General features: G+C 45.6%; 1 protein-coding gene across 2 annotated transcripts in view; it reads left to right on the top strand.

Annotated features, from left to right (window-relative positions):
• The window catches only part of LOC139171305 (phosphatidylinositol-binding clathrin assembly protein-like), a 102,915-nt gene that overhangs the window by 70,281 nt on the left and 10,677 nt on the right, over nt 1-21,957 (top strand). The window contains exons 12-18 of one of the 2 annotated variants that reach the window (XM_070759410.1): nt 756-859; nt 3,512-3,658; nt 11,774-11,884; nt 12,495-12,611; nt 12,700-12,730; nt 15,120-15,240; nt 15,716-15,772. In XM_070759410.1, the coding sequence (XP_070615511.1) occupies nt 756-859; nt 3,512-3,658; nt 11,774-11,884; nt 12,495-12,611; nt 12,700-12,730; nt 15,120-15,240; nt 15,716-15,772 (688 nt within the window). The remainder of the gene's footprint in view (nt 1-755; nt 860-3,511; nt 3,659-11,773; nt 11,885-12,494; nt 12,612-12,699; nt 12,731-15,119; nt 15,241-15,715; nt 15,773-21,957) is intronic. The other variant, XM_070759411.1, reaches the window with a different exon arrangement.

Here is a 21,957-nt window from a genome sequence, read left to right as displayed (position 1 = left end):
TGCATCACTCAAACCTGTGTATAGGAGAACAGGGAAGTTCTTTCTTGTAGATTTTGGATTTGGCATCAGCTGTAGTCGTGATAAGGTGGGAGTATCTGTTGTCATCCATGAGATTCTGCTGGCATCTAGAAGGGATGCTCCAGAGATATGAGATGCTGTTTATGTGGCTGGGCCTGAAGCATCATTCTACTCCCTCTGTTGCTCAGCAACACTCCATTTCATCCCCTCTCGGGTGCAATTGAGGCTTCCATAGTGCTTGTGCCGGACACTCCGATCAGCGAGGAGGACTAAAACTATGCAGGAGTTAATGACGCCATGACAGTCATAGACATGATTCATTTTACAGCTGCATATTAGATTTCTCCCTCTTTCGGGTGTCTTGGACAAGATACAACATGACCTAAAAATGCGGGTGGGGTGGGGAAGACTGAACTTCACTCCTTGTCATGGATAGATTTCTGTGAAGATTTACAAATGAACCCCTCACTTCAATGAGAAAATACCTATTAAATCTATCCCAAGTGCATAATGGATCTTGAGAATGAATTCTTCCTAAGATTTAAATTTTGTATTTCAGTAAATAAAGCGAAATATTCAGTAAACAAAGCTTCTGTTGTGGAGCTTAAGATGCTTATTAGGTTTCTCATTCAGTTTCCAATGTTCTGGATGATTGAAGTTTCAGTCATGAAGCTCCCTCAGATGCACAGATAATGTATGATTTTTTGCGTAACTGGTATTCTTCTTGAAACTTTCAGCATGCCCAACCTTTCTACTGATCTCTTCGATCTTCAACCTGCATTTGTTCCTACGGTACAAAGTACTCCAGCCATAGCAACGTCAGCAAGCAGTGCCTGGGGAGGTAAGTAGCTTTTGTGGCTAAAGAGAACAGTGATGTTACTTGGAATTCTTTCCTCTGTCAATTTACCTTGAACACCTGAGCACACAACTAAGTTTCTGTTGTCATGCAAGTCAGGTATCTCTTGCTTCCACTAGCAGCTGCAGCGGAGAGGTAGTAGTTCACAATCTGGAAGAGAGCTGCTTCTGCACAGAATATATCAAATGAACTTCATTGGATTTCTTGCTTGAACTTTTTACACACGATGACTATTTTGTGATACTCTGATTTCTTTCTGGATGGCTCGATTTCAGTTGAGCAGACTAAGAAGTATGTTCTTCAGAATTTGAAGCATAATTGGATCTAATTGAGAGAATGGGTTTTAGTCTAAGAAATATTTCTATTGATATTTAATTTTAATTAAATAATGCTAGTGTGGATTAGTTTAAAATTATACATTTGAACTGGGAGATTCTGGTTGAGGTCCCTATTTGAGCTAACAGGTGATTTTGGACCAGTCATTTCCACTCAACCTAATCTACCCCAAAGGATTACCGTTGGGCAGAATTAAGGGATGCTGTCTTGAGCTCCCAGAAAAAAGATTGGATGTACTGTACATTGAATAATTCAGTACATTATTATTTGAATGCTTTGTGTTACTAGCATTCCGATATTGCTAAAAAGGGTTCATGTACCTATTTCTATGTACAGTGGTATCTTGGTTCTTGACCACAATTCGTTCCAGAAGTGTGGTCGAGAACCGATTTAATTTATCCCATAGGAAATAATGGAAATGGATTTAATTGGTTCCCAGCCCCTGTTGATTCGCTGGGAACCAATTAAATCTATTTTCTTTATTTCCTATGGGATAAAAATCTGAGGAGCTCTACCGCTCCAACCTGTAGGAAGGGTGGGGGTGGCTGCAATACCGGCAGCTTCGGGGGGTTCCTTTCCTCAGTGCTTCGTCTTGTTACCTGTAGGCAGCTGCACCAACTTTCTCCTTCCCGGTGGCAGCGGCGGCGGCTTCCCTTCGAGTAGCAGCAGCGTCGGGAACGTCACATAATGAAGGGAACCTCTGGAGCGGTGGCAACTGCTGAGATGGCTCCGGCGGCTTCCCTTCATCATGTGACGTTCCTGGCGCTGCTGCTTCTCGAAGGGAAGCCATCGCCGCCACTGCCGCCGGGAAAGAGAAAGTTGGTGCAGCTGCCTGCAGGTAACAAGACGAAGCACTGAGGAAAGACCCCCCCAAAGCTGCCAGTATTGTAGCCGCCCACACCCTTCCTGCAGCTTGGAACGGTTAGACTAAAGAGACTGGGAGGCTGTTCAGCGGGTGGCCAGAATGGGCATGTCGGATTCCGACTCCCACTCCGTCTCACCCCGTCCCCTCAGATTTTGTGGCAGCTGGTTTTCCAAGTCGCCCTGGGACTCATTGGACTCAGCCCCCACCCCATGTTGCAGAGAGGGGGTGTAACATGCAGGAGGCATAGACATCGGCCATTTTGGATAATAAACAAAATTTTCTGTGGCTGTTCGGTATCTGAATTTATGTTCGGATACCAAAGCAAATTTTTGCCGAAAATTTTGTTCGGTATCCGAAATGTACGAAAACCAAGGCATTCAAGAACCGAGGTACCACTGTATATTGCCATTTCTTAGTTGCCTATGCAGAAGCAAATTCAAGTGGGTATTCTCCAGAAGAGTTGAATTTCTGATTGCCAGTCTGAATTGCTTTAAGTGCAAAGTGCAGATAATATTTTCAACCTCCACCCCACCCTCCTCTCCTGGCATCACATATTCTGTGGCAAATTTGGACTACTTTACATATCAGACTAAACCATAATGTGATTGCTTGACTTAGCGCCATGTATGAACTTAGCCATTGTGATACATAAACCATGTTTTGAGGCTTAGCCTGACATGTGAACTGAACTCTTGGCATTCCAGATTTTCAAGAGGCTGGTGGGTAAAATGTACTTATAATTAAGTGCCACACAGGGTTTCCTTTCTTCCTGCCACACTCTCTCTTTTTCTTTAATTCAGTACTCAGATACTTCACCCTGATTCTCCAGATCCATAAAAGTAATAGTCCCGATAAAGATGTGATAGTTTCTCTACTGCATAATTTTCCATAATCTTCCACATCTTCCATTGCTTAAAACCGAGCAAGAGAATTACAAGAATCAAATTCAATCTTGGCACCATAATAAAATGATCAAACACTTTGAGGAAAGTGGCTGTCCAGAGTCACTTTGTAAGAGAGATGAGCAGCATAAACATTTAATAAAAAAATAAAAATTTTATGAAGTTGATGGCTCCCAAATCAGCTAGCTTATGTTAGAAGCCTAAATGATAAATGATCTAAGAATTTTGTTGTGAGTTGCAAACCAATTTAAGTCCGTTGAAATCAGATCTTTCTTTAAAAAAAGAACAATCCACTTACAACTTTGCTTTTCTGTATTATCCTTTTCTAGTCTGGTAATTTCCAGATCTATTAGTTTGCAACTCCAAGAAAGTCAACTAGCATTTTGGAATATATCTGGAGGGCATCCATTTGGGAAAAAATGTCTGACATCTGTGAACTCTGCAGACAGTGACTATGCTTTCTTTCCTGAATACTACTTGTCTTCTGCTTTTTCTCCTTTCCCTTTCTTGTTATCTAATGCTGTCACCCAAAAGGACATTTCTCATCTACAAATGGTTGTGTTGGGTCTCCACCCCATCTGGATGTCTTTGATATGAAACCAGTTGAAGAAGCTGTAAAAAGTACAACTCCTTTTGTCAGCTCCACCTTTGGCTCCAAACAAAAAGTGGAACTATTTAGTGGTAAAACAAATATTCTCTAATTCTTCCTACCAATAGAAATTGTAATTCTGGTTCTTATACATGTGCATCAGTTGAAATTCAGTCTCTGCTTAAGTTTCGTCTCAATATACAGTAATACCTCATGATACGAACTTAATTTGTGCAAGGAGGAGGTTCGTAAGACAAAAGGTTCGTAAGACGAAACATTGTTTCCCATAGGAAACAATGTAAAGTCAATTAATCCGTGCAACCAAAAAAACCCCCGCAAAAAAACGGCTTTCGGCGACTGCTGGGAAGTCGCGCGGCTGTTTTAAAAGGTGACAGCCGGCCTGGGGTGCTTCCCAGCACCCCCCCGAACCCGGGTTCTGGGTTCGGGGGGGTGCTGGGAAGCCCCCCAGGCCAGCTGCGACCTTTTAAAACAGCCGCGCCGCTTCCCAGCTATCTCCCGAAGCCGAACGCGGAAGTTCGGCTTTAGCGTTCGGCTTCAGGAGACAGCTGGGAAGCGGCGCGGCTGTTTTAAAAGGTTGCAGCCGGCCTGGGGGGCTTCCCAGCACCCCCCCGAACCCAGGGGTTCAGGAGGCTTCCCAGCAACCTCCCGAACCGAACCCGGGGTTCAGAAAAATTTTGCTTCTTCTTACGAACTTTGTTCGAGTTACGAACCGGCGTTCGGGAGGCTTCTGGGAAGCCCCGCCGCCCGGCTGTCACCTTTTAAAACAGCCGCGCGGCTTCCCAGCAGTCTCCGAACACCGGTTCGTAACTCGAAAAAAGTTCGTAAGAAGGGGCAAAATTTTTCTGAACCCCGGGTTCGTATCACGAGTTGTTCGTAAGACAAGGGGTTCGTATCTTGAGGTACCACTGTATTGCCATTTACATTTAATTTAATGAATAATAACAGTGATTTTCATTTGGACTGCAACTGGCATAATTCTGTGAAAAGTGCATGTTTTCTATTTGATGTACCGTAATTTTTGGAGTATAAGACACATCAGAGTATAAGACACACCTTAGTACAGTGGTACCTCGGTTCTTGAACGCCTTGGTTTTCGTACATTTCAGATACCGAACAAAATTTTCTGCAAAAATTTGCTTCAGTATCCGAACAAAAATTCGGACACTGAACAGAAAATTTTGTTTACTATTCGAAATGTAAGATCTGAGGGGACGAGGTGAGAGGGAATGGGAGTCGGAATCCCGACACGCCCCTCCTGGCTGCCCTCGTAACAGCCTCCCAGTCTCTACCTTGTAACTGCTCCAAGCTGCAGGAAGGGTAGGGCTTGCTGCAATACCGGCAGCTTTGGGGGGCTCTTTTCCTCAGCGGTTCAGTTCGTTACTTCCAGGCAGCTGCACCAATTTTTTCTTTCCCGGCGGCGGCTCCGGCGACTTCCCTTCGAGGAGCAGCAGCAACGTCAGGAACATCACGTGATGAAGGGAAGCCGCCGGAGCCGCAGCCACCGGGAAAGAAAAAGTTGGTGCAGGTGCCTGGAGGTAACGAACTAACCGCTGAGGAAAGGAGCCCCCCGAAGCTGCCGGTATTGCAGCCAGCCCTACCCTTCCTGCAGCTTGGAGCAGTTACAAGATAGAGACTAGGAGGCTGTTAAGAGGGTGGCCAGGAGGGGCGTGTCGGGATTCCGACTCCCATTCCCTTTCACCTCGTCCCCTCAGATCTTTATCCCATAGGAAATAGAGGAAATACTGTAGATTTAATTGGTTCCCAGCAAGTCAATGGGCTGGGAACCAATTAAATCCATTTCCATTATTTCCTATGGGATAAATTAATTCGGTTCTCGACCAAATCGGTTCTCGACCACACTTCTGGAACAGATTGTGGTCGAGAACCGAGGTACCACTGTATTTAGGGAGGAAAATAAAGAAAAAATCATCTGACTACCCTTTTTCATTTGGCTAGTCCTTATTCTGGTCAACTTCAACACATTAGTTTGCTGGTTTTGAGCGCACATGCTTGTTTTTTATCCCCTTGTTGGGGATAAAAACAGTTTCTAAAACACTTCTCTCTCTTTTTAGAGAGAGAAACAATGGGAAAATCAGGCAAAGGGAAGATCTCTTTGCTAGCAAAGCACAGGAAGATCCTTCATCTTCATTAGTGCTAGGGCTGGAAAAAAACTGCTAGAGCCCAGAAGCCCAGCTGATTGTGGAGGGGAGAAGATGTGAAAAATTCAGGCAAAGGGAAGATCAAATAGAAGATTGCTTCACTTTGTTAGATGAAAAAAAGATTGGTAAAAGCTAAATTTGGATTACAGGGTGCGATCCAAAAGTAATACAATTGAATTTCCCACGCTGCTCCTATTGTTCGGAGTGGGACTGAAGCACTTGAAGTAGGTGGGGGGGACGCTAAGCTTTGCCGCGAAACCGGTCTCAGTGCTCTCCAAGCTATGGAAGTGGCAGGATGTCAGTTAAAGTAAACCTCTGCACGCCAACCGTGTCACGAAAAGACCAACCGAGCGGAAATTTCAAGTGAACTTTTGCAAGGTATAGAAATTGAACCTGATTATTTGGACAAGGTCATCACTGGTGATGAAACCTTTTTGAATAGGACCCAGAAACAAAACGTCAAAGCTCTGAGTGGCATGCCGACCAGTCAAAGCCCCAAAAGGCAAGAATGAGCAAATCAAAAGTGAAAACAATGCTCATTGTCTTTTTTGACAGTAAAGAAGTGGTCCATAAGGACTTTGTTCCTCAAGGACAGACAGTTAATGCTGCCTACTACGTGGATGTGCTGGAAAGACTCCGAAAAAGGGTCATCAGGATGAGAAAAGTCATCTCCGCTACCTTGCCACAATGCGCTACAGCAGGGATCGACAAACCCAGGCACCTGGTCGCCAGTGGCGCCTAGAAAATGTTGTCTGGCGCCTAGAACAGCGTTTGTGCCGCAAAGTTCCGCTTCCAAACCGGAAGTTGAGTGTCCCGGCTTGCTTCTTCACACCTTCATTTTCGCGCCTTTCTTCTTCGTGCCTTCCTTCTTTGCAGCAGGTGAGCTTGGGACTCGGCGGGATGGCAATAGTAGCGGCTGAGGCTTTCACTTGTGGCATCGGGAGTGCTAATGGCGGCGGCGGGAATAGCGGGGGGGGGGCTCCTGCAAGTGGAAGCCTCAGCCCTGGAGCCCCCTCGCCCGCGGGAGTGCTAATAGCGGCGGCGGCGGCGGGAATAGCGGGGGGGGGCCTCCTGCAAGTGGAAGCCTCAGCCCTGGAGCCCCCTCGCCCGCGGGAGTGCTAATAGCGGCGGCGGCGGCGGGAATAGCGGGGGGGGGCCTCCTGCAAGTGGAAGCCTCAGCCCTGGAGCCCCCTCGCCCGCGGGAGTGCTAATAGCGGCGGCGGCGGCGGGAATAGCGGGGGGGGCTCCTGCAAGTGGAAGCCTCAGCCCTGGAGCCCCCTTGCGCCCATGGCTTCTCGTCGATGTCTCTGCCTGCCCGATCCGGAGTGCTAATAGCGGTGGCGGTGGCGGGAATAGCGGGGGGGGGGGCCCTCCCCGCCGCCGCTATTAGCACTCCGGATCGGGCAGGCAGAGACATCGACGAGAAGCCATGGGCGCAAGGGGGCTCCAGGGCTGAGGCTTCCACTTGCAGGAGCCCCCCCCCCCGCCCGATCCTTCCTTCTCTCCGGATTTTTTGGGGTGCGGCTTCTTCCACAGCGGTGGCTGCAGCGGCGCTGGCGATCCGGCCGCTAGCCGCTCCAAGCGCTGTGGGAACGCCCACCCCTCTCACAGTGCCATCCCGGGCTGTCAGTAAAGGGGCTGCTTGCTCGGAACATTCAAACTAAGGGAAACCTTCGCTGGCCTCCACAGAGAAGAAAGGAAGAGAGAGAAAGAGAGAGAGCAACAGAGAGAGAGAGAGTGAGAAAGAACAAGAGAGAGAAAGCATGAGAGCGAGAGAAAGAACAAGAGAGAGAAAGAAAATAAGAGAACAAGAGATAGAGAGACTAAGAGAGAGAGAAAGAAAAGAGAGAGAGAGAGAAAATAAGAGAATGAGAGAGAGCAACAGAGAGAGAGAAAGAAAAGAGAGAGAGAGAGAGAAAATAAGAGAATGAGAGAGAGCAACAGAGAGAGAGAAAGAACAAGAAAAAGCACGAGAGAAGAAAAGTAAGAGAGAAAAAGAGAGATAGCAAGAGATACTGAAAGAAAGCAAGAGAGAGAGAGAGAAAAAAAGAAAGCAAGAGAGACAGATAGGAAGAGGAAAGAAGAGAGAGAGAGAAATGGGAACAAAAAGGGGAGGAGAAATGAGAAAATGATTGAGGCAGAGAATGAGAGGAGAAACAAAAGAGAGAGAGAGGTGATTCTTGAAGCATATGGTAAAAAGCACCCAAATAGTAATAAGAAAAAACCCCCAGCCCTCACCTGTTTTTGAAAAGAATAAAAGAGAATAAAACCCCAGCCCTCACCTGGTTTTGGAAATGGTTTGAGTACACACAGACATATAAGGGGGGACGGGACAGAAATGAGACAGTAGTATAAATTTGAGGAGGGATGATTGATGATTGACTGTATTTATAAGGGGATGTTACATGGGATTGTATGTTCTATGTATAAATACATGTAGAAATACTGTAGATCTGAAGGTCAGCAGTTAAAATCTCATCCCCAGCTCCAGGTTGACTCAGCCTTCCATCCTTCCGAGGTGGGTAAATTGAGGACCCAGATTGTGGGGGCAATATGCTGGCTCTGTTAAAAAGTGCTATTTCTAACATGTTGTAAGCCGCCCTGAGTCTAAGGAGAAGGGGGCATAAAAATTGAATAAATAAATAAATAAATAATATTTACTGTCTTTTTCTGTCATTTTGGTTGGTGGTGTGCCCCAGGATTTTGTAAATGTAAAAAGTGTGCCGCGGCTCAAAAAAGGTTGAAAATCACTGTGCTGGACCACCACTGAATGGAGTTTCCTACATTGCTAAATCTTTTTGTAAGTAGGGTATAGCAGTATATACACAGTATATGCTGTAATTATATGGTTACTATATGGCAGTGTATCCCATTACCAGTACTATATGGCGGACTGCGGAGTGCTGCTGGAAGAACAAAGTCGGGTGCCGCCAGGAGAACGAAGCCGGAGTACTGCCTCGTCCACTGGGACAAAGAAGGGTAAAGAGTTCATGTGTAAGTTATAATTGGCATAGCAGAGCAAAGTGCACATTTTTTTTTCTTTTCTGGGTTCAGGAAAAAAATGAAGCGCAGAGCAACAGAGAGAATACCAGAAAATGAAAAGCAACTGAAAATGACACAGTTCTTTACAAAGACCACTCTTGAAAGCGCAGTGCAACAGGTAGAAAGTGCCGGGCAACAGGTAACTGAAGAAACAAGAGAAGACCCACCAGCAGAGGAGTCCCCATCAACAAGCCGTTGTCAAACTGCTGGACCCAGGAGATTTAGGCAAGAGTGGTGTAAAGAACTCGCATGGCTTAAATTTGACCATACAACTGGTATAGCTATATGCGAGATTTGTGCTTCCTTCCCTGGCATTGCTGACCAAGCATCTAGGATCGTAAAAGGATTTTCAGGACCCTTTAAACTTGAAACCTTCAAAAAGCACGCAAAGTCTCTCCAGCATCTAAATTGTGTGGAGGCTACACATGCAGCGTTGGCTCCAGAAGCTACTCCATTGGCTGCTTGTATAAGGAAAATGGATGAAGACATGTTTAAACATATGACCATTCTATTTAATGTGGCCTATTATATTGCCAAAAACAACAGACCTTTCACAGATTTTGAAGGGTTGCTAGAGTTGACGGAGAAATTAGGGAGTGCTGTGCGACAGGAATATGCAAACGATAAAAGATGCAAAGAATTAATTTCCCATATTGCAGAAATAATCAGGAAAAACCTAATCAGTGAGCTCAAAGAGGCAAAATATGTCAGCTTGATGCTAGATGGCTCAACTGACAAAGCAGGGGTTGAACAACTGATTCTGTATGTCAGGTACATCAAGGACAACAGGGTCAAAGAAGTATTTCTTTCTGTTTCTCCTCTTGAAATGGCTACTGCAGATGGATATTTAGAAGCGCTCACAGAAGAACTTAGAACACTTGGTCTTGTAGGCTGGCTTTCTTCAAGTCACTTGATTGCCATTGGTACAGATGGTGCTGCCAGCATGATTGGGACCGAAAATGGCTTGGTGCAGAAAATACGCCAAAACATCAGTCATTTAATTGGCATTCACTGTGTTGCACACCGATTGAACTTAAGTGTATTAAGTTCAGTAAAACAAGCTAAATTAATTGATGACCTTGACTCTATTTTAAAGAAACTCTACCAATTTTATCAATACTCACCTAAGAGAATGCGACAGCTGAAGCAAGTAGCAGAAAACCTGCAGCTTACAATTCTGAAATTCCAATACTTGCATAATGTCAGATGGGTAGCAAGCAAAGTCGGTGCTCTGTCTGCACTTGTCAAAGACTGGAAATGCGTGACAATCCACCTAGAAAGTGTGGCTGCGGAAAAAGACAGTGCCTCTGCAGCTGCCCATGGTTTACTGAGAAAGCTCACAGATTTTAAATTTGTTCACATGCTCCATTTTCTACTGGACTATCTGGAAATTCTTAAAAACTTGTCACTTATATTTCAAAGGGAAGAGCTTTTTTTAAGCACAATTGAGTTGCATGTGAAAAGCACAATTTCAACAATCAATTCACTTAGAGATGCACCAAAACAACATGAGGCCAGATTTGTCTCAGGAACATCTCTTCAAGGACTGTTTCAAAATGTACAGCTACATGGACTGAGCAACACTGTAGCTGCATCAATTCAGCAGGAAAAAGCTAATTTAATTAATCATGCAGTTAAATACTTGACAGTGCGATTTCTAAGTGATATAAATATTGAAAGATCCACCGCAGTGTTTGACACCTTTGCCTGGCCAGCAGGAACAACATTGCAAGACTACGGTGTGGTTGAGATTACTGCATTGGCTCATCATTTTCGTAAACAGCTATTTCCACCTGAAAGTGATGACCAATGCATTCACTCACTCCTCAATGAGTGGTATGAGTTTAAGGTCCTTGGAAAAGGAAAGAAACTGTGTGAGCTTCTGGATTTGGCACTCTCCAACACCGAGAGATTTCCAGTTCTGGGAAACCTGTTGTCGATTGTAGCGGTGCTCCCTGTCTCAACCTCATGTTGTGAAAGAGGATTTAGTTTGATGAACATGGTCAAAAATAAATTCAGATCAAGGATGCAAGAAGAAAGTTTAAGTGACTTGTTTATGATCACCATGAATGGGCCATCTGTGAAGGCGTTTGATCCTGCCAAGGCTGTGGACCACTGGTACTTCAGCTCTAAAATCACAAGGCATGTTCATGGCCACAAAACGCAAAGTGAAAAACACTAGAATGTTGCCTAAAATCTAAAATATCAAAATATAATATTTATTATCTTTAAAAGTAAAATGTTGTTTATAACGTTTGTAATGTTTTTTTTGTTAAATTAAAAACCAAGTTTGCTTAAAAAAAATTCTGGCTCCTAAATTTTTTGGCTGGCTCCTAGATTCTGAACAACTTTGTCGACCCCTGCGCTACAGGCCCGCAAGTTCCTGGCCAAACACCAGGTGCCAAAGCTGCCCCCCCCCCATAGTCCTGACATCGCCCCAGCAGACTTCTTTTTGTTCCCTCGGATTAAGGCAGCCCTGAAGGGAAACCATTTTTTGTCCATAGAAGAGATCCAATCAGCTGTGACAAAGACCTTGCGAGAGGTCCCCGAAGATGCCTTCCAGGGTACGTACCGGTCATGGCAGCGTCGCTGGAAAAAATGTGTACAGGCCCAAGGAAAGTACTTTGAAGAATTGTAACTGTTTGGGCAAATCTGTTCAATAAATTACTTTTAAAAAATGCATTACTTTCGGAACACACCGTGTATAAGACACATCCAAATTTTCAGCCTCTTTTAGAGGGGATGGGGAGAAAAGAGAAAAATACAGTAATTTTAGATCATAGTAAAATACATTGTGTTTGCCTTTCATTTTCTTCTACATTCTGCTTCGATTCATCCTTTGCAGTCTGCCTGTCTACCAAAATGAGTTTAATAGTCAAGCTCCTTCATTTTCTCCTCTGGTTTTGGGGTCCCTGTAATAGTTTTTGTTGTTCTTTTAGGCTGCAAGTCTGTTTAATTCTCTCAATCTGACCAATGTTTTGCTAGGCTACCCTCTTCATTCCGCATTACAGAAAACCACCTCTTCAACAATCAATGTGGACTTTGATGCTGTATTTGGTGGAAAATCGACCATAAATGATTTTGGAACTGTAGCAGGTAAAGCTCTTTTTTTTCTCGTGTCTTTTCTTAAAGCTTAGCTTAGTTTTTAGCTTTATGCTTCTCTAAATAAGATAATTTATTAAAAAGCCTTGCTGGAAAAGTCACATGCTCATCAGCAAGAGCTAAACTTGGCATCCATCCACCATTTATTGCTTAAGAGGAGAGGTTTATAATATCTAAACAATTTCTCTCTTGACTACTAATATCTCAGACTTGTATCTGGATAGTGATTCCTTTTTGTAAAAATGTAAATACCATTTAATAGCTTACAGGACTGTTCTGGAATTTAAAAGCTCTGCTAATATATTCTTATCATGGGTGTTAAGATGAGTTGTGAATGAATTTTGTCTGCTTTCACGTAGCCATTTCATGTCAGAGAAAAAAAGTCAAGTCGCTATTATTAGCCTTTTAAATCAGGTTGTCATACCCTGCCTTTGTAAGCCATAAACTAGCTTTAGACTTAACACAAAATGGTATTTAACTTTATTTTATTTATTTTTCTGGCTGGTGGCCTTTCTTGTACTGTAAAAAGAAAACAATTTTAGGAGGCCAAGATAAAATTGCCTGTGCATGACTTAGTTCTTAATGAATTACGCTTAATTTTCAGATGATGTATTACAACCAACAGTAGCTGCACAAAATCAGAGAGGAAATGTAATTGGGCAACAAAGTGGGAGGATTTTGGCCAATGACCTTGACTCATCACTTGCTAATCTAGTAGGAAGTAAGTACAAAGCTTTTTAAAAAATGTGATTCCATATTTTTTATATAAAGGAATCCTCATTTTTTAAAATTAAATTATTTTCTTGCAGATCTTGGATTTGGCGGGACACCACCCAAAAAGTGAGAACACATACATACTTTTATCTCAAAATAGTTGCTTGCATATTGATAAGCAGTTCTTAAATTTAAGTTGATATTTTTAATCTAGTTTTCCACAATTAGATCACTGAGCAGAATAATTATAGGAAATCAGCAGTTGAAGAAGATTGCTACATTATGTTGAAATAGATATTGTAACGTTTCATGTTAGTAGACAATAGTAATGCCTAAATGAAGATACTCAACATTTACCGCCAGTTAAAATTTACTGCCAGTTAAAAGCACATAGTCATCTGCTTGCTAGCAAGTTTCCGTTCTAGTTACTCAAAAAGATCTCATAATCCGAAAATTACCCACTTGAATAGCATTATTGGAACAGTGAAAATGAAAAGTTTGTGAATTTTGAGGGTATTCAACCAATCCCTTTTAATCTTGAGGGGGAAAATGCATGCAAGCCTGAGTGTAATGCTTTTCCATTTAGCAAACTTCAAATGCAGCAGAAAACTATCTGTCCATGCGCTACCTATTTCTGCTCATGTGCTTAATCCATTTTATGTTTAATGGATGTTTTTCTTTAGCAATCCCTCCCCCCCACCCAGTCAGTTTGCTGTATAGACATTATACATTATGCTGTATGTACAGGTATTCAGAATGTGGTGGTTTTTCTAACATAAACAATTTGTATGTAAATAGCAAACTAAATGTAATGATTCATAACCATAATGGGAGAAGACAAACTTCCTAAACATTTAATATATCTTCTGAGGCTTGTTCCACATAGAACTTGGTCATCAAAAAGACAGAAGCTGGCAACCATGCCCATCTCCAAGATGTCTAGGTGGTTGAGCTGATTATGAGCAACAACTGGATCTCTGAAGTCCATAATAAATTTTAGGCTCCCTATTTTGCCTGGCTTGCAAAAGTAAGCAGTTTGAGGCATGAGTATATGATGAAAAGAAGTCTAGGAATTAATATGGGGTTGGATAAATTTTGAGTGACCTTTATTTATTTATTTTCCTCTTGGTCCAGGGCAACAAGTTGATGCATAGTGATAAAATAGGCTCTGAGGTAAATTAAATGATACCAAAAGCCCTCCATCCAGCTCCTTTCCCAACAAAATGTGTGTTAAAACAAACCGGCACCACTTTTATTCCTATTTTTTAAAAATCTAAAGTTTGGGATAGTGGTTAAGTTGCTAATTTAACCAGGAGAATGAATTCTAGTCCAATCAATTAATTAAATCTGTTTTATAGTCATAGGGCAACTTAAGAAGGATACAATATAAATAATTTTAAAAACTATATGCAAATACAGTAATACCTCATGATACGAACTTTTCGAGATACAAACCCGGGGTTCGGAATTTCCCCCCCTCTTCTTACAAACTTTTTTCGCCCTACGAACCCGCCGCCGCGAACGTCGAACCCGGAAATTCGGCAAAAGTTCGGGTTCGGGAGAACGTCGAGAAGCGCTGCCGCCCGGCTGTCACCTTCGCAGAAGAGCCGTGGAGCTGTCGGCAGGTCAAGAGGCTCAAATGGAGGTAGGGAATCTCAATAGGGAATTCCAGGGGCAGAGCTTTGACATCACGGAGACGTCCATCCTGGCCGGCCGAAACGTGGACTCCTATTGGGATTCCCTTCCTCCGTTTGAGCCTCCCGACCAGCCGACAGCTCCACGGCTCTTCTACGAAGGTGACAGCCGGCTGGCGGCACTTCTTGGCGTTCACCTGAAATCCGAACCTGAATTTTTGCTGAACTTTTGGGTTCGGCATTTGGGAGAACGCTGAGAAGCGCCTAGCTGTTTGAGAAAGTGACAGGCGGGCGGTGGCGCCCAGCAGAGCACTGTTTTTGCGATCCCCCGCCCCCGGCTTGCACGCATTAATCGGTTTTCCATTGTTTCCTATTGGAAACATTGTTTCGTCTTACAAACTTTTCGCCTTATGAACCTCCTCCCAAGACCAATTAAGTTCGTAAGACGAGGTATCACTGTAGTATGCAAAAAATAGTATACAAAAATAATACGCTAATAATAATATGCAATTATGTTTAAAAGCTGAAACATTATTATAAAAACATTGCTTGTATTTCAACTCTTCTTATGCTAGTCTATGTCTGTAGTAAAGATTTGATTGACTGAGTTATAGTCCATGCTTAGGCATGAAAGCTTCCTGGATGACTTTGGACCAGTTCTGTTCTTTCAACCTAACCCAACTTGCATGGCCTTGTGGAGAAAGAAGAGGTATTAGATATGTTTGGCATCTTGAATTATAAAGATGGAATAAAAATCAAATCCATGAATCTGAGGAATGCTAGCATTTGTACAGAGATTTTTGAAATTGTAATGATGAGAATATGGTAGATGCCTTGATAGGTTACTGAATAAAACCGTTTTGTTGTACAATTTTCTTTAGATCTGATATGCAGTGGAATCAGCCTGCAGAGAAGAAACTTACTGGGGGTAACAACTGGCAAGCAAAAACAAGCACCTCAACCACGTGGAACACTGTTCCTGTACCTGCTGCTCCACAGATGGTATGCACTTATATTTTTATTTTTATAAAAATTTTATTTTAAACTTAAAATTTAAATTTTTATTTAAACTTTCAATTTAAATACATATGTATGAATGTATCCATGTTTCTTAATTTTTACTTTTAAAATGTGAAGTTTCCGTTTAGCGGCTAAGATACTTCCAGAAGAAAAGTCTCTACGTATTTGCAGTGTGCAGAATGCAAAGGGCTGATTGATTTAGCAAAACTATTGCTTTTGTTCTACCATAAAACACCCTAGACACTTTTTGATATTTTCAACTTGCAGAACTGTAAACTGTAATTTGCTATTAAATGAGTGAGCCTTGGCCTTATCTCTTTCTCTATTTCGGTGCTATGATCCAATTTTTTCCTTCAACCACACATTAAAACATGTCTTTTCAATAGCTTGTTTGGAGTTTTCAAAAAAGACAATAATCAAATGTTACATGCAGATTATTTTTATTCTTCCATCAAAGGTACCTGCTCCAGTGACTTACCCAGTAAATACACCTCAAGTGCCTGTGTATGGAATGGTAAGTTATTCAGGGTTGATAGGTTTATCTTTATATGGTAGAGATAATCCCTCCATCCACCCCCAACTTTAATGTCTGATTTTCCAAGGTTATGTAGAGAAGGGTGACAGAACACATTGGGGGAGTTACAAAAGGAATCAATCTAGAATCTCTAGCCTCAAATGAATTAAATCCAACCTCCTTTAATTTCCTTTAACTTTTATTAATGCCAAAATAGTGCTAAACGTTAATTGAGTAGATACTGTACCTGTGCACAGGCATGAGTAACAAATTAGTTTAATTGCAAATTTACATGTAGTCTTTTTGCATCTGACACTGACAATGTTCTGCATTGGGTAGCATTTGCTTACTCAGGAACCTTATGCAAGATTCATAATCTTTATATTAAGCACATGGCGTATTTGGACAGTAAAACTGCCGAATGGAAAACTAACATACTCTGTGCTAGGATTTTTATAAGATAGTATTGGAGCTGTGGAAATTACAAACATTCAGAAGATATGCTTTGGGTCGTTTATAATTCCTAATTCAGAAACCAATATTAAATACAGTGGTACCTCGGTTCTCGACCACAATTCGTTCCAGAAGTGTGGTCGAGAACCGATTTGGTCGAGTACCGAATTAATTTAACCCATAGGAAATAATGGAAATAGATTTAATTGGTTCCCAGCCCCTGTTATTTCCTATGGGATAAAAATCTGAGGAGCTCTACAGTCTAACCGCTCCAAGCTGTAGGAAGGGTGAGGGTGGCTGCAATACTGGCATCTTCGGGGGGTTCCTTTCCTCAGTGCTTCATCTTGTTACCTGTAGACAGCTGCACCAACTTTCTCCTTCCCGGCAGCAGCAGCGGCGACAGCTTCCCTTCGAGGAGCAGCAGCGCCGGGAACGTCACATGATGAAGGGTAGCTGCCGGAGCCATCTCAGCAGCTGCCGCCCCTCGAGAGGCTTCCCTTCATTACGTGACTTCCCGCTGCCGCGGGGAAGGAGAAAGTTGGTGCAGCTGCCTACAGGTAACAAGACGAAGCACTGAGGAAAGAAACCCCCTGAAGCTGCCGGTATTGCAGCCACCCCCACCCTTCCTACAGCTTGGAGCAGTAGAGCTCCTCCGATTTTATTCTGGGCGCCCGCTTAACAGCCTCCCAGTCTCTTTAATCTAATCGTTCCAAGCTGGAAGAGGCAGCGGCTTCCCTTCGAGGAGCAGCTGTGCCGGGAACGCCACGTGATGAAGGGAAGCCGCCGGAGCCATCTCAGCAGTTGCCGCCGCTCGATAGGTTTCCCTTCATTACGTGATGTTCCCGGCGCTGCTGCTCCTCGAAGGGAAGCCGCTGCCTCTTCCAGATTGTTAACTACTACCTCTCCGCTGCAGCTGCTAGTGGAGCAAGAGATACCTGACTTGCATGGCAACAGAGACTTAGTTGTGTGCTCAGGTGTTCAAGGTAAATTGACAGAGGAAAGAATTCCAAGTAACATCACTGTTCTCTTTAGCCACAAAAGCTACTGCCAGCAGGAAGGAGAAAGTTGGTGCAGCTGCCTGCAGATAACAAAATGAAGCACTGAGGAAAGGAGCCCCCTGAAACTGCCGGTATTGCAGCCACCCTCACCCTTCCTGCAGCTTGGAGCGGTTAGACTATAGAGACTGGGAGGCTTTTAAACGGGCAGCCAGAATGGGCATGTCGGATTCCGACTCCCATTCCGTCTCACCCCGTCCCCTCAGATCTTGTGGCAGCTGCTTTGCCAAGTCGCCCTGGGACTCATTGGACTCAGCCCCCAACCCATGTTGCAGAGAGGGGATGTAACATGCAGGAGGCATAGACATCGGCCCTTTCAGATAATAAACAAAATTTTCTGTGGCTATTCGGTATCTGAATTTTTTTTCGAATACCAAAGCAAATTTTTGCTGAAAATTTTGTTCGGTATCCGAAATGTACAAAAACCGAGGCGTTCGAGAACCAAGATACCACTGTACTTCCTGACTATCCCATAATGATCCAAACAAAGCTAATGAATAAATATGCAACAGAAGTTTTAATGTATAATTTTTTGGATGGGATTGAATATTGTTGAGCCATGTTGATTACTCAATCTTGACAACCCCAGGTATATATAATTATTTATTCCCAGGTACAGTGGTAACTCATGATACGAACCCCTTGCCATACGAACAACCCAAGATATGAACCCGGGGTTCGGATATTTTTTGCCTCTTCTTACGAACGTTTTCCGTCTTACGAACCCGCCCCCCGCTGCCCAGCTGTCGCTTTTTGAAACAGCCGGGGGGCTTCCCAGCGTCCTCCTGAACCCGAACGCCAAACCCGAACTTCCAGGTTCGGCGTTCGGGAGGCTGCTTAGAAGCCCCCCGTCTGTTTCAAAAGGTGACAGCCGGGCGGCGGGGCTTCTCGGCGGCCTCCCGAACGCCAAACCCGGAAGTTCGGCAAAAGTTCGGGTTCGGGTGGCCATGGAGAAGCCCCGCCGCCCAGCTGTCACCTTTTGAAACAGCCGGGGGGCTTCCCGGTGGCCTCCTGAACCCGAACGCCAAACCCGAACTTCCGGGTTTGGCATTCGGGAGGCTGCCGAGAAGCCCCCTGGCTGTTTCAAAAGGTGACAGCCGTGCGGCGGGGCTTCTTGGCGGCCTCCCGAATGCCGAACCCGGAAGTTCGGCAAATGTTTGGGTTCAGGAGGCCGTCGAGAAGCCCTGCCGCCTGGCTGTCGCTTTTTGAAACAGCCGGGGAGCTTCCCAGCGTCCTGAACCCGAAAGCCAAACCCGAACTTCATTTTCATTTCATTCATTTTCATTTATTGGATTTATATGCCGCCCCTCTCCGAAAACTCGGGGCGGCTAACAACAGTCATGAACAATGTACAGTAAAAAATCCAATACTAAAAAACTAACTTAAGACCCCTTAATATATAAAACCAGCATACGTACAAAAATACCATACATACAGTTGTATCAGCATAGGGGGAGAAGAAGTCTTAATTCCCCCATGCCTGGCGGCAGAGGTGGGTTTTGAGTAGCTTACGAAAGGCAAGGAGGGTAGGGGCAGTTCTAATCTCTGGGGGGAGTTGGTTCCAGAGGGCCGGGGCCGCCACAGAGAAGGCTCTTCTCCTGGGCCCCGCCAAGTGGCATTGTTTCGTTGACGGGACCCGGAGAAGACCCACTCTGTGGGACCTAACTGGCCGCTGGGATTCGTGCAGCAGAAGGCGGTTCCTGAGATAATCTGGTCCGGTGCCATGAAGGGCTTTATAGGTCATAACCAACACTTTGAATTGTGACCGGAAACTGATCGGCAACCAATGCAGACTGCGGAGTGTTGGTGTGACATGGGCATATTTGGGAAAGCCCATGATTGCTCTCGCAGCTGCATTCTGCACGATCTGAAGTTTCCGAACACTTTTCAAAGGTAGCCCCATGTAGAGAGCGTTACAGTAGTCGAGCCTCGAGGTGATGAGGGCATGAGTGACTGTGAGCAGTGACTCCCGGTCCAAATAGGGTCGCAACTGATGCACCAGGCGAACCTGGGCGAACGCCCCCCTCGCCACAGCTGAAAGATGTTTCTCTAATGTAAGCTGTGGATCGAGGAGGACGCCCAAGTTGCGAACCCTCTCTGAGGGGGTCAATGTTTCTCCCCCCAGGGTAATGGACGGACAGATGGAATTGTCCTTGGGAGGCAAGACCCACAGCCACTCCGTCTTGTCTGGATTGAGTTTGAGTTTGTTGACACCCATCCAGGCCCCAACAGCCTCCAGGCACCGGCACATCACTTCCGCTGCTTCGTTGACTGGACATGGAGTGGAGATGTAAAGCTGGATATCATCGGCGTATTGATGATACCTCACCCCATGCCCTTGGATGATCTCACCCAGCGGTTTCATGTAGATGTTAAATAGCAGGGGGGAGAGGACCGACCCCTGAGGCACCCCACAAGGGAGAAACCTAGAGGTCGACCTCTGACCCCCCACTAACACCGACTGCGACCGACCGGAGAGGTAGGAGAAGAACCACTGGAGAACAGTGCCTCCCACTCCCAACCCCTCCAGCCGGCGCAGAAGGATACCATGGTCGATGGTATCGAAAGCCGCTGAGAGGTCAAGAAGCACCAGGACAGAGGACAAGCCCCTGTCCCGGGCCCGCCAGAGATCATCCATCAACGCGACCAAAGCAGTTTCCATGCTGTAACCGGGCCTGAAACCCGACTGCTGGGGACCTAGATAATCGGCTTCTTCCAAGGACCGCTGGAGCTGGAGTGCCACCACCTTCTCGACAACCTTCCCCATGAAGGGAAGGTTGGAGACTGGACGGTAGTTGTTGAGTACGGCTGGGTCCAGGGAGGGCTTCTTGAGGAGGGGGCGCACGAGCGCTTCTTTATAGAGTGTTGGAAAAACTCCCCTCCCCAAGGAAGCGTTGGTAATCTCCTGGGCCCAGCTCCGTGTCACCTCTCGACTGGCCGAAACCAACCAAGAGGGACACGGATCCAGTGAACAGGTGGCAGAACTCACAGCTCCAATGGCCTTGTCCACTTCATCAGGTGTCACCAAGTCAAACTCCTCCCAGACAGATGGACAAAGACGTTTAGCCCCAGTCACCTCGACTGACTCGTTGTCAGTCGACTCTGTTTTACAATTGGAGTCGAGATCGGCCCGGATCCAAGCGATTTTATCAGCGAAAAACTTGTTAAAGTCCTCGGCACTACTCTGTAAGGGCTCCCCAACTCCCCCCTGATTAAGAAGGGAGCGTGTTACCCTAAACAGAGCGGCCGGCCGGGATTCCGCTGATGCAATCAAGGCGGAATGATACGCGCATCTTGCCGCCTTGAGCGCCACTTTGTAAGTCTTAATAAAAGCTCTTACAAGTGTTCGATCGGATTCGGACTTACTCTTCCTCCATCGCTTCTCTAGACGTCTCTTCTGGCGCTTCAACTCCCGGAGCTCCTCATTGAACCATGGAGCTCTACGGGGTCTAGCGCCACGGAGAGGTCGCAGCGGCGCAATTCGGTCAAGGGCCTCCGCTGCAGCCTTGTTCCAGGCCTCAGCCAGAGACTCTGCCGGACTGCAGACGAGTGTATCTGGAAGAACCCCAAGCGCCTTCTGAAAACCATCAGGCATCTGGGGCGGAACATCTTAATTGGTTCCGCCTCCCTGCGGGGGAGGATTGGAGCCAGGAAGTCAAGCCGCAGTAGAAAATGGTCTGACCATGACAAAGGCAGCACTTCTAAGCCCCTTAGTCTCAGACCATTACTCAGTTGCTCAGAGAGGAATACCATGTCGGGTGAGTGCCCCCCCTCATGAGTCGGACCCTGAACTACTTGAGTCAGGTCCATGGCTGCCATGGTGGCCATGAACTCCTGTGCCAGTCCAGAGGATTCGCCGAGCGACGGCAGGTTGAGGTCCCCCAAGACAATAAGTCTAGGGAAACCCACCGCCAGCCCGGCTACCTCCTCGAGCAGCACAGGCAGGGCTTGTGCCACGCAGCTGGGAGGCAGGTACGTGAGAAACAAGCCCACCTGAACCCCTAAGTCCAACTTCACCAGGAGGGACTCGCAACCCGCAATCTCCGGAGCAACGAGTCTACGCAGGCAAAGGCTCTCCCTGGCTATAATAGCCACTCCTCCCCCCCTTCCCCGGGATCGAGGTTGGTGCCATATCTGAAACCCGGCTGGGCAAATTTCAGAGAGAGGAACTCCTCCCTCTGGGCCCAGCCAGGTTTCAGTTACACATGCCAGGTCGGCCTCCTCATCCAGGATCAGATCCCGGATGAGGAGAGCTTTATTTACCACCGACCTGGCATTGAGTAGCAGCAACCTGATCCCAGGGCCAGATTTACACTCATCACCAGTATTCTGGGTTGAGCTCACGGAGCCGGAACAAGGGATCGTTATTAAGCAACGATCCCTCCTTCCCCGGGAACGGCTAGCTCTGTGGCTCCCGCCATATCTGCCTCTCCCCAGCAGCACTGAGATATCCTGACCCTCTGTCACCCCAGAGATAGCCGCCCCTCCCCCTCCTGCCTCTCCAGCGCCAGGTTGGCCAAGTATATTATTTACATCACTCTCCGGGTTCGGCATTCGGGAGGCCGCCGAGAAACCCCCCGGCTGTTTCAAAAGGTGACAGCCGAGCGGCGGGGCTTCTCGGCGGCCACCCGAACCTGAACTTTTGCCGAACTTCCGGGTTCGGCATTGGGAGAACGC

Source organism: Erythrolamprus reginae, chromosome 8 (genome assembly GCF_031021105.1).
Source record: "Erythrolamprus reginae isolate rEryReg1 chromosome 8, rEryReg1.hap1, whole genome shotgun sequence".
Lineage (NCBI taxonomy): Eukaryota > Metazoa > Chordata > Lepidosauria > Squamata > Dipsadidae > Erythrolamprus > Erythrolamprus reginae.
Note: the sequence above shows the minus strand (reverse complement) of the source record. Positions and strands in the feature narration are given on the sequence as shown.